This window comes from Dipodomys spectabilis, unplaced genomic scaffold (assembly GCF_019054845.1).
Source record: "Dipodomys spectabilis isolate Male_0828 unplaced genomic scaffold, ASM1905484v1 ptg000042l, whole genome shotgun sequence".
Lineage (NCBI taxonomy): Eukaryota > Metazoa > Chordata > Mammalia > Rodentia > Heteromyidae > Dipodomys > Dipodomys spectabilis.
Window position 1 is genome coordinate 89,088 of NW_024870719.1, and position 13,028 is coordinate 102,115.

General features: G+C 36.1%; 1 protein-coding gene across 1 annotated transcript in view; it reads left to right on the plus strand.

The window, feature by feature from the left end:
- Window positions 1-13,028, plus strand: part of Akap6 (A-kinase anchoring protein 6) — a 278,588-nt gene that overhangs the window by 51,959 nt on the left and 213,601 nt on the right. Inside the window, exons 5-6 of the mRNA XM_042677816.1 lie at window positions 9,739-9,835; window positions 10,907-11,070. Of these exons, the coding sequence (XP_042533750.1) occupies window positions 9,739-9,835; window positions 10,907-11,070 (261 nt within the window). The remainder of the gene's footprint in view (window positions 1-9,738; window positions 9,836-10,906; window positions 11,071-13,028) is intronic.

Below are 13,028 nucleotides of genomic sequence, written 5' to 3' on the forward strand. Positions count from 1 at the left end.
GGGATGGATATGAGGGCATGGATCTAAGGCAAATGTTAGCACAAGGAGGTGAGGATGGAAAAATTCATTGGCAAGGCTTGGCAATTGATTGGACATAATGGATTTTGTTGGCATATTCTCACAATACTTCTGATTTCCAACAAATATGCAGGGGAAATGATTTGGCAAAAGAATTCAAAGAAAGAAACTCACGGTACCCTTCATGGAGCTCTTAAATTCCTGGCAATACATGTTGTGGATTAAGGATGAAAAATTAGCAACTTCCCTGGAGATGCTTAAAAACAGAAGGGCAGTTGAGGGACAAAGAGTGCCCTGGGGTAATGAGTGGTTAGATGGTCTTTGGGATTCTTCCCTCTTTGAAAATTCTCTCATTTAAAATAAATAAAATTTCTCCCAAGCTGCTTTTTGTAAACTGCCTAGATTAAAGAAGATAGAAATCAAAGTATCCATGGTTTGAAAAATATTGACTCCAAGTTGTCTGGATTATAGATAAGGGAGAAGAAGCCCAGAGGGCTTAAATGACTCCTCTGTGGGCACACACTGGAGGAAAAGGAAAAGAGGACCCATTGGCTCAAGATACAAAATGAATGAAGACATGGTTCCATTTTCAAGTTCCTCAAGAAATTCAAGTATGGGAAGCAGATCCGTCTGTCAGTAATTTTAACACAGCATAGTAGGTGGGGATTACCACATGGGCCTGCTCTCTTCCAAGTCTCATGCAGCAGTATTTATCTTTTGTATAGCCTCTGTGGGCACACATGTGTTGCATAATGACACAAAAGCAAGTGAGACCTGGTGTTGATCCTTTGGGAATTCAGCTAGCCGTAGCAATAGGGACATATGTCTGGAAATAAAGTGTAGTCTACAGTAACACATTTGGAAAATAGAGAAAATAAACTAAAAATATGCATTATGAATTTTATTTTCATTGCCATCCACCGTAGTACTTTACATTCATCATCGTAATTCTTTACAACCTAGAAGTTAGATGATATTATTTCCATTTTATGTTTCAGAACATTAAAACACTTAGATCTCACTCCATAATGCTTAGTCCTACCCTACAAGTGATGCTAACATTCTGTGCATTTTTTGCAGTCCATTCTTTCTATGTTCTGAGACCTTCTTTTAGGGGTGAAGAGGCAAGTGAGGGTCTAGTACTGAGGTTTGAACTCAGGGGCTCACACCTGGTCAGCTGGCGGTCTACTCTTTGAGCCCTACTTCTGGCCTAAAGAACGAATTAATTAGTACTAGGGGCTGAGATTAGGGCCGTGTGCTTGCTAGGCAAACACTTTGCCACTTAAGTGACTCTACCAGTCCCATATAATTTTGAATCTTTTATTATTATTATTATTTTTTGTTTGTAGTGTGTGTCCTGTATTTGCCATGTGATTGCCTGGTCTTCTTTTTAACGGCTATATAATGTCTTATTAAGCTTTCAGGAGGTTCTTAAAGAGATGTCTACCCATAAAACCTTTCAATTCTTGGTGTCATTAACACTTTGAAGGTGTATTTTATATTTTGAGGACCAGTGCCTCTAACCATCCTCTGTGGATGACATGGCGGAGTGGAGAAAAAAATTGCTGGTCTCTGCACAGGTACTCACAGCTTTCTCCCCACCTGGAGCCCTTTTGAGAATGTAGAATGATGCTGCACAGCTCATAGTGGAGGCAGGGCAGAGATGGCCCGAGGCTGATAGCAGGTGACTTTTTAAGCCTTGGCTTTTCTGACTGAACACACATTCTTCTTCCTGCCCTTGTACAAAGGCACACTTTCATTTTCTTAGGGTAGTGAAAATCTTTTGTATGAAGAAAAGGTGTCATCAAGTGTCTAATTCATCAGCATATATACCATCTCTTTAAAATGACAGTGGGAGTAAAAGTTCATCAGTTCAATATGTCTTTCACATTTGGAGACTCCTGACTAATAACCTCTGGTATTTATCATCAGAACAGCCAAAGAACTAAATTCTGGCACATGCTGCTCTCACGCACTGAGAAAAACTTAAAAAGACAGAAGGATTTTCTCCATTTTTCTTTCTTCCATTCATTTAGAAAAAAATCCATATCTTTTTTTAATTAAAAAAAATATGAGCATGCAGAAACATCTGGTCTATATTACCACAGCAACCTCCTAAACAGCCTCCTGTCTCCAGCCTGCCCTTTAAAAATCAAGTCTGTATAAAACAGCCAGAAATATCTTTCTAGATCACAGATCTGAAGCAGTCACTTTCTCATGTCATTGGCATATTCTTCCAAGGTGCTGCGGTTCTTGAGGTGAAGTATTATGTAGCCCCAACTGTTGTCTCTCCTCCTGTGACTTGTCTCGGCTGCATGCAGCAACTAGTGTTTTCTTGCTTCATGCTGTAGCATGAAACATAGTACATGCTACAGAGTGGGTCCAGACCTGTGTATAAACCAATTCATTTTTCATAGCTTTCTGGCATGCTCTGCTGATTCTAGATTTCAGCATGTGTTTACATAGCACCTATCTAGCATGCTTATGTGGAATGTAGCCCAGAGCTCTTATTTGCTTGGCTGGCATAATACTTGAAGCAGATCAACTTGAATCTCACTGGACAAGGTATATTATTGTCAGTTTTGTTTAAGATACCACCACTATACTTTATGTTATTCTTCAATTCTAACTTCACCATTGGAAAACCAAGAGTATATAATATATTATATGTAATATATTATATATGTGTATGAATGTAGTATGTACACACATATGAATAAATATACACACATACACACAAAACACATGACTTGTAGAAACTTCTCAATAAATACTTATTGTATGAGCTTATGCCTTAGAAAATAAAATTAGAGAAAGTCATGGTAGCACCTGCCTTTATCCATTGCACTTGGGATGTTGTGGTAGGAAGATCATGAATTTTAGTCTAGTCTAGTCTATGTAGGAAGACCCTGTATAAAAGGAAGGAAAGAAAAGGAAAGGGGAAGAAGAAGAGGAAAGGGAAAGGAAATAAGAAGAAGAATATTTTTGGCTTCTCTGATACATTGCAAATATTGCAAGACTCTTGGATCTCAGTGGACTCATTCCATTGGCTGTTTGAAAGTCTGTGCCCATGATGGGAATAGGACATGGCTAAGTCAGAACCACAAGGTATTTTTAGCCTTTGAATGTGTTTATTTCCACCATTTTCTGTACCAGGAGATCCATATCTGTTCTTGTGATTCCCCTCATGTTCTCTGCTCTGTTGCTGTCTTGTTTTCATCAGTTCATACTTTTGCTTGGTGTCATTTCATGTTCATACTTCCCACCCAATGGAATATTCAGAAATATGAATGGATAGGATTAGATGTGTTATCTGCTTTGTAAGGTCTTATCATCATCAAAGTAAGATCAGTGGCATAGCAGAAGGTAGATCCTTCTAAGAAGTGATATATACAGAGGTATCCAAGCTAGTCATGCCCGAAGCTGTAGTAATGAAACTTCTGGCATTATCCATACTTAAAGTGCATAGAATAACTTCTGATGTGGCATCTTTTTCATTACCTAGTATTTGTTTCAACTATTAACTTATTTCATTTCCCTAGTTATTTTATTCTAGTCATTCACTTATATGCTGCTTTAAAGACACTAAAATGATTTTTGTGTCCCCTAGTACACAAGTTACACATATTTATGGAATTTCACATAATCAGTGACTTTAGGATCATTGTACCTGCCTGTGGCCATGTTCTTCCCATAAATAGTCTCCATAGAATGCCCACATTTTCAAGGAGTGGTATAGATATTTCAGAGATACTATATATACCATAAGGCATTACTAAGGAACTATGTTAGGAGCACAAGAATAGAAATGTGCTTACACATCCAGTTTACGGATAGGAAAGAAAAAAAAATCAAATCCTTTCATCTATGCTTTTCTATGAAGAGGTGTGGACAAAACAAGAACTCATTACAGAATCCTTTAGCAGTCAAAAATTTCATTGACAGGGCTGGGAAAGTGGTTCAGTGGTAGAGCACTTGCCTTGCATGCCTGAGGCCCTGGGTTCGATTCCTCAGCACCATATAAGCAAAAAGAAAAAAGCTGGAAGTGGCACTGTGGCTCAAGTGGTAGAGCGCTAGCCTTGAGCTGAAGAGCTGAGGGACAGTTCCCAGGCCCAGAGTTCAGGCCCCACGACTGGACCCCCCCAAAAAAATTCATTGACAATTTATTAATATACCTGCTTGACTGCCTTCTCAGACTGTACTTGATATTAATAGTTAATGGGTGAACTGGAAAATCAAGTAATATTATGTCACTTGGGTAATAGTTGTATTAATGGTTCTTTTATACAGTATTAAGCTTATCAGATTATCTTTTCCCTAATAATGAATATCTCTTTTGTAAGTTCTGAATAAACTGCTTCTATGTCACCTTGAAGTAAAGCCAGTTCTAGCTGCATCTATCCTACACTCTTGGCTTCAATTATGTCAAATTATCCAACCTACAGGTCCTTAGTTCCTCTTTGCTCTGAGATACAGGTATAATGCACCCCTCTGAAAGCTCATGAGCACCATTCATTCAACAGAACTGTGTTGTAAGTAAACAGTGCATCAAAAGTGCACTAGGCTAAATTTACAGACTTATAGAAATTTCTAGAATGTGTATCTTCCTAAATTTTGGTGCTCTTGAATTCATATTGAGTGCTTTTTTTTCCTGGTCCTACTTTCTGAAACACACATTTACCTCATTCTGCATGATATTGCTTCAGCACTGACAATTTCTGTAGCAGTGATCAAAGGTAAATGCAGCCATGTTTTGACTATGAAATACTAATACTCAATATTATTTGGATTTACCAGAAGATTTGGCTTTCCCATTTATTGCCATCATTTATTTTATCCATTCAAATACCCATGGCTGAAAGAACAATGCAAGAAAGGGTAAACAACGCTTAGGGCAATCTAATACTATAACTTTCTGTCATATTTGGTTGAAATGTTGCTATTTCTTTTTGCCGTACATTTATTATTAGCATACATTAATTGCACAAAGTAATCTTGTACAAAATAAGGTACATTATAAATGTATATAATGAACTTTGGTGTACTCACTCCCCTATTCCCTCTCTTGTTTCCTCCTTCCTCCCATCCCATTCCTCTTCTCAAAAAGTCCACCTTGTACTTTCATATCTTGGATTCCATCTATAAGAGAAAACATGCTACATTTGTCCTTCTGAGTCTGGCTTATGTTGTTTAACATGATGATTTGCAATCCCATCCATTTCCCAGCGATTGACAATCAGTGTGTATATTTGCCATATTTTCGTTTCATTCATCTGTTACTGGGTACCTAGGTTAATTTTGTCACTTGAATATTGTGAATAGTGCTACAATAAATGGGTTTACAAGTCTTTCCATTTCCTAACAAATGGGAGTAAGCCAGGCCCAAAGAAACATAGGTCTCATGGTTTCCCTTATTTGCAAGAACTAGTATATGTCTGAGACAAGCAGAAAAGGTCAGATAAGTTGATGTTAGGTGAAATGAAACCCAAGGTAAGTATTCAAATGTTTTTTTTCTTTCATGCAATTGTTTCTAACATATTAATAAGATGATTTCTTTGTTGCTTTGTGTGTCCCTCCCCCATAGTATAACTCCTGCTTTCACTGTATTTGATGTTGGTATAATTTGTGGAGGGGAAGGGCAAAAACAAATCGTCTAAATAGAATTTGGGTGGACCCATTGCAACAATGAGATGTACAAGTCGTTATGTCAAAAAACAAACTTTACAACTTTGGGGGGGGGGATGAAAGGGGGGGAGGGTGGGTGGGAGATGGGGAGGGATAGGAAGGAGAAACAAAGGAGGAGGCAACAATGCTTGATAAGAAATGTACTCATTATTTTGCCCATGTAATTGTAACCCTTCTGTACGGTATTTTCACAATAAAAAATAATAAATGGGTTTATGGGTATCTCTATTGTATGCTGACTTATTCTGTTAAGTATATACTCGAGTGATATAGCTGGGTCACCTGGCAGTTCTAGTGATTTCCATTGTGGTTGGGCTAATTTACATGGCCATCAACAGTGTATGAAGATTCTTTTTCTCACGTCTTTGCCAGTATTTCTTGTTTGTTTTCTCAATGATAGCCATTCTGATTGGGGTGATATGGAATCTTACTGCTGTTTCAATTGGCATTTCCCTATTGGCTGAAGATATTGAACATTTTTTTCATTTCATTTATTGGCCATCTGTACTTCTTCATTGGAAAATGGTTGTTCAATTTATTTTCACACTTATTGAATGAATTACTTGTTCTTTAGCATTTAATTTGTTGAGCTCTTTATTCTAGATATTAATCCCATATCAGCTGAATAGCTTGCATGGCTTTCTTCATTCTGTAGACTGACTTTTTATTTTGGTAATTATTTGTTGTATAAACCCTTTTTAATTCGATGCAATTCCATTTTTCAATTCTTGTTATTATTTCCAAGCTATTAAAAGTCCTAGTTGAAAAGCATTGCAAATTACTAAGTCTTGAAGTTCTCCCTCAGTGTTTTCCTCTACTAGCTTTAAAATTTCAGGCTTACACTTTGGAAGGCAGTATGGAGGTTCCTCAAAAGACTAAACATAGATCTCCCCAGCAATCCCACTCCTGGGCATTTATCCAAATGATCTTAAGATAGGCCACACTAAAGCTACCAGCACAATTATGTTCATTGCAGCATTATTTACCATAGTTAAGATATGGAACCAACCCAGATAGATGAATGGATCAAGAAAATGTGATATATATATATATATATATATATATATATATATATATAATGAATTTTTATGCTTCTACCAGAAAGAATGACATCACCCCTTTTGTAAGTAAATGGAATGACATGGAAAAAAATCATATTAAGTGAAGTAAGCCAGACCCAAAGAAACATAGGCTCTATGGTTTCCCTCATTTGTAATAATTAGTATATGTCTAGGATAGTCCTAGCAGAGAATCATAATATCTCAAGAGCTATGTACATATGACCATACAAAATGATGCTAATTGAAATGAACTCCAAGACATGGAAACAACAGGACTTTTTTTCAGATGTCAGCCTTTGATGTTACCAATATACTGTATCTAGTTCTTTCTTTTTATTGTATTTCATTTTTCTTTTTCCATTGGTTTATCCCTGGCAATCTCTGTTTTGATCCTGGTACCCTCCATCTGATTTGGGGAAGGAAGGGAAATAACAAAATGATGAAAGAAGTACAAAGGATGAACCATTGCAACAATGGTACTCACATGACACTGTCAGAAATGAACTTTATAACTTGTGGGGGGGTGGTGGGGAGGCATGGAGGAAGGAAGGGATAGTGGGAGAACAACAATTGAGTGGGTAACAATGTTCAGCAAGAAATGTACCTTACTCATGTAACTAAGACCTCTGTATAGCACTTTACAATAAAATAAAAGTTAAAAAATTCAGGTTTACATTAAGGTTTTGATCCATTTTAACTTGAGTTTTGTACAGGATGAGAGATTGCAGTCTAGTTTTAAACTTTTGCATGTGGATATCCATTTTTCCCAGTATATTTGTTGGTACCTTTTTGGTACTTTTGTTAGGAATCAGATGACTGTGGCTGTGTGAATTTATTTCTAGGTTTTCTGTTTTATTCTGTTAGTTTACATGTCTGTTATTGTGTGGGTACCATGATGATTTTGTTACTGTTAGTCTCTCGTATAGTATGAAATCAAATATTAGCTACCTTTTTTGTTTTGGGTTGTTTGTGGGTTTTTGTATGTTTGTATTTCCTTATGAACTTAAGGGGTTTTTTTCCTCAGAAATGGTACTGTGTCTTATGAAAGAAAGTTAGGTGAACATTCACCATTTTAATCTTTTTTCTTTTTGTTAAAATTTTTATCTTTATACTGCCTGTTATTCTTCCTTAATTTTCAGATCTTTAAAAAAATTCTGTTTCTGTCTTCATTTTAAAAAGACTTTATTCCATGAAGAAATGAGTCCAGATTCACCATTAATCATCCAATAAGACTCAGAATGAACTTCTTTCTCCTAATAAGATATGCAGTTGTCCTCTGTTATCAGAAATCATCTTTATACCCTCCAAATCTCTATTGCCTGGCACAGAACAGAACCATAATACTTTCTGGATGAATGAATGAATATCTGATTTTATAAGTCATGATTATTTAATCCAAATTGTATTCTAACTTGGATTATATCATTTTAAATTTCTGTCAAATATTGTCAATACAAGCATGGTACAGTATGACTCTATTTGTAAATAAATATTTAATGAGAGCAAGACATATAGTATGTGTTCATGTGTGTGTGTGTGTGTGTGTGTGTGTGTGCATATCTGTCCTAGGCACTGTCCCTCAGCTGTTTTGCTCATGGCTATCACTCTATCACATGAGCCACAGCTCCATTTCCAGCTTTTTCTTCTTTTTTTTTGTGTAGTGAATTGGAGATAAAAAGTCTCATGAACTTTGCTGCCTGGGCTGGCTTTGGACTACAATCCTCAGATCTCAGCCTCTTGAGCAACTAGGATTATCGTCATGAGCCACTGGTGCCTGCAGGCCAACATGTTTATTTTTTCTATCAGAGAAAGCCAAAATTTGGCATAGAATATTTCAAAAACCACCCTGTTCTAATTAGTTGAGTCAAGGAGTGAATTTTCAGTCTGAAAACTAACCAGTGATTCATCTGATTGATATGATTACTCTTTAGGGACTGGCTGTGGTTCTAATGCCTTATAGCATACTATAAATGGATTTTTTTTGAAAACCGTCTGTGCTTTTTAAAATACTTAAGCAAATATTTCTCTTTAGTGAATGTTATTGATCAAGTTCAACAGATATCCACTGTTCGCAACACCTTATTGAACACCTTGTATGTGACATGAATTGGAGATATATTTGATATTGACAACTATTCAAATTACTTACAATTTGGTAGACAATTTGGTAGAAATAAAGAAACAGATAGAGTGATGAATTCTACAGTAGAAACAAGTATGAGTAGCAGAAAGAAAGGAATGATTGATACCACAGAAGACATTAGGGATGAAAGGCTTTCTGATATAAATTGTTATGAGTTAGATTTAACTTGTGATAGCCGTTTTTTTTGTCTTTTGGTTGATGATAATGATAGAAAATGCTCCTGATTTATTTATAAGACATGACATCTTAAGGAATAAAGTTTTAAAAAGTAAAGACTTGAAAAGGTATCACCTAAGTTCACATGTATGTTCCATGGTTTATGTAGTATCTGAGAAACTGCTGAATCAAGCCCTATTGTGTTAATTGATTTTATGTATGTATGCATGTATGTATGTATGTATGAATGAATGAATGAATGAATGCATAAGGCCAGTATATTTTCTGCTGCCAAATTCTTTATGTTTTCACAAATAGTTCCATCATAACATTCTTAAAACCTGAAAAAAAGAACTCATATGTGCTGGTAGAAATTCAGTGTGTTTTATAGGACACTGCTATTGTTGATATAGCCTACAGGATGTGACTTTTCATAAAAACATAATGAATTTCTAGATTTGTCAGCTGTTTCCAAACAGATGCACTCTGTAATCTAATAGAAATATTTTGAGCCCAGACCCCAAATACTGATAGTTTTTAGTATTGAAAATTAGTATGTCTGTTAGGTAAATTGGGTTGTGTGGTTCTTGATAAAAAATAACAAGTAATTTTGTATGGGTGTTTTATTTGCAACTGACTTGTCAGAGTTTGATGCTTGTTTTTTTTTCTATACAGAGTTTTAAGTTGAATGTAGACAGTCATTGTGCTCTCAAGGAAGCTGTGGAGGAGGAAGGACACCAACTTCTTGAGCTTATTGCATCCCACAAAGCAGGTAAATCCTCCTGAAATATTGCAAGTCTTTATGTCTCCAGACTATTAAGAATGAAGAAGCATTGCTGTAAATTACTGCATATATTCACTTCCTTATGTATTATTAATATTTACATTATCAGATTGACCTTCAAGATTTATAAATGTTTCATATACTGCATACAATGCTGTGATACTTACAAGATGAAATACTGCCTCCAAATGGTCTGTTCATTTTATTTTAGGCTTGCTGTTCCCCTGAGTTTCAATTGAAATCATATTCCTGAAAATTTCATATTGACAAGATTTTTGATGTGAGTGCTCTAGAAAGAACATTAAGATAATGAATGAGAATTTTGCTTATAGTTATAATGCATATGCATTAGGATACTTATAGATACCACTACAGATATAAAGCTAGCAGACTAGGGGTATCTGATTATTTCCCTGTGAATCCACATACCAAGTTTTGGCCTTCAAATAGTTTGTAGTCTAGTATTAACATATTTATCATATACAGATTATAAATATAGAATAGTTTTGTTCTTTGGTTATAGTCATGCTGACCATAAAAAAACCTGTTAGATGAATCACAGGATGGCCCATTGAATTTACTACAGATAAATAAAAAAAACAGCATTAATTGGATATATTGATGGTAAAGAATGCTGTGTCAATTCTGATCTACCTACCATATTTCTCTTAGAACGATCTTTCCCTATTTCTATGCACTTTTTATCGTAAAATCTCTATAAGAAACACACAGAACCATTTATTTAGAATGTGAAGCTATACTGTTGATTCTTTTTATACATCATTATTTGTCCACCTGTGCTTTTTCAATTACCAACACTGAGTCTAAGTCAATGTTCAAACTAGGCATCGACATATATCTGTTTTATGTCCTTATGTCTTGTGTCAAGAATTGTCAGTCTATTCAGCGTGACAAATGCTAATATGGCAGTCCATGATAAGGTCCTTTAACAACATGGATCTTATTTGAAATAAACACCTAAGTTGTAAACTAAAAAATGATAATGGCTAAAGATGCAGGCAGGTCCACAACTTGTACTTTTCCTTCCTTTTGGAGAAGGACTGAAGGACATGCTGAAGATGATTGCAAGTCAATGGAAAGAGCTGCAGAGGCAAATCAAACGGCAACACAGCTGGATTCTCAGAGCCTTGGATACCATCAAAGCCAAGATACTGGCTACTGATGTGTCTGTGGAGGATGAGGAAGGGACTGGAAGCCCCAAGGTAAGTAGCTTGAAGTTTGCCTTATTTCCTCTTATTTCTGTCTTCTTTTGAACTAGGCACCACTGAAGTTTTCTTTCCACCCCTAAGGCTTTTCGTTTCTAGTGGGTAAACTTTATACATCCATCTATCTAGCTATCTATCTCGACATAAACAAAACGAACTGGCTTTAAATAAAAAAACAAAACTTTCAAGTTTTCCAGGATGAGGTTTGTTTTTGTGCAAAGTGGCAGGATAGAAGGGCGACTGTACTTTAGGGGTGGGGAAAAGGGGGGGCATAAAACATTTAGTAAACAAAACATAAAGCATCTTTAACATGAATAATCAGAATGGTTTTAAATTGTTTTGTTGCAACTATAAATCACTATAATCAGTGCAATCACTCAGCTCTGACATCCATTAGCCGCTTGGTTACAGCAAATTAACAAAGAAGAGAGAAAGTGATTCATTATCTCATTCCTGTTAATGACTATCAGATGCATTGCCTAATTAGGGGATGGTCATTGTAGTGGGAAGAAGGTCATATGCTTAGCTACAAATCTTTTTGCTCTGAATGTAAGTCCTCCATAATGGTGCATGCACCGAATACAACAAGTATTTTAAAAATGAATATTGACATGTTTTGGGTATCCATTTTAGATTTACAAAATAACTTGTTAAGCATATGCACCTAAACTTTACATGAGGTCCCTTTTAATATAATATGTTACTCTTAAGATATATTTGGATTCACAATGTGGAAATTTTATTCATTTCCTATTTTTCTCTACTTTTTGTTAATTTCTCTCTATTCCTTTGTGAAACAAAACATGGAAAACCAGTCACATAATAGACTTAGCACTGAAACCAATTTTGACATAGGGGAAAAAGATTTAAGACTGTATAGTCTCTATGCTTGACATGGACAAAGTAAGTAAATCATCATTAAATCAGTTAAATCACATCCGTGTGAACTGGCACTGTGCTAAATGTACACAGAGCAAGATAAACAAACATATTACTTCTGAAACTCTGAATTCTTCAATGCAGACAGAAGAGAGCCCCAAACTAGCCCTGGAATTCTGAGTCTCACACAACCAGTGAAAAACTCGGGTTTCAAAACCTCAAACAACGAAAACCTTTAGTTTATTTGTTGGAAACAAGGATGGAATGATGATGAGCTCAGTTCCACTTAAAGAGGGCTCCATGGAGGAGGTCACATTTCAAGACATACTTGAAGGAGGAGAGGTGCTTGCCATATTAGTACATACTTTGGGAAGTAATGTGTTGAAAGGATCAAAGGCGCAAGTAATATAACTTAGTGTGGAGAGTGTGTTCATCTGACCACTCTGGGCAGATGAGCTATTTTAAGGAGCCTGATACAGGCAGAAGTTTACTGAACTGAAGCTTTCACTTAGAAGGGGACTGAGGGAAGAATGATGGGAAAAGACACAACTACGTTCTCACTTGTGTTTTATTTATTTGATTGAAAAGATATTGAGTACCTTTAAGGGTTATATTAGATACATTCTACTTGGCAGATGGTATTCTACAGTACTTCTGTATTGCACCTTCTCCATTTGCTCATTTACCTACAACAAACATAAAATAGTTATATTATAATCTTAATGAAGTGAATGGTGTCACGGAAAGGTTAAACAGCTGGCCTAAGGGCACACAGCTCAGAACTGCCTTTGTATCCCTCAGTTCCAGAGCCCATATTTGTTAACCACTGCTCCCTCACTGGTCATTGCTATGGGCTAAGTATCGTGCCAAACATTTAGAGGTAAACAGTTAGACTGGAGGTCTGTTTCCATGGAGTTTGTGGTAAAATAAAGGAGACAGATTTTAATAATCCATGCCTCCCCAGACTATGTTATGCTATGAAAAATAAAGAGGGGGTTGTTAGGAGACTGGGCTGGCAGAGATGATTTCAATAAGGGCATCTTGGAGGGCTTCTTTGAGGCTAGGAGGGACAAGTA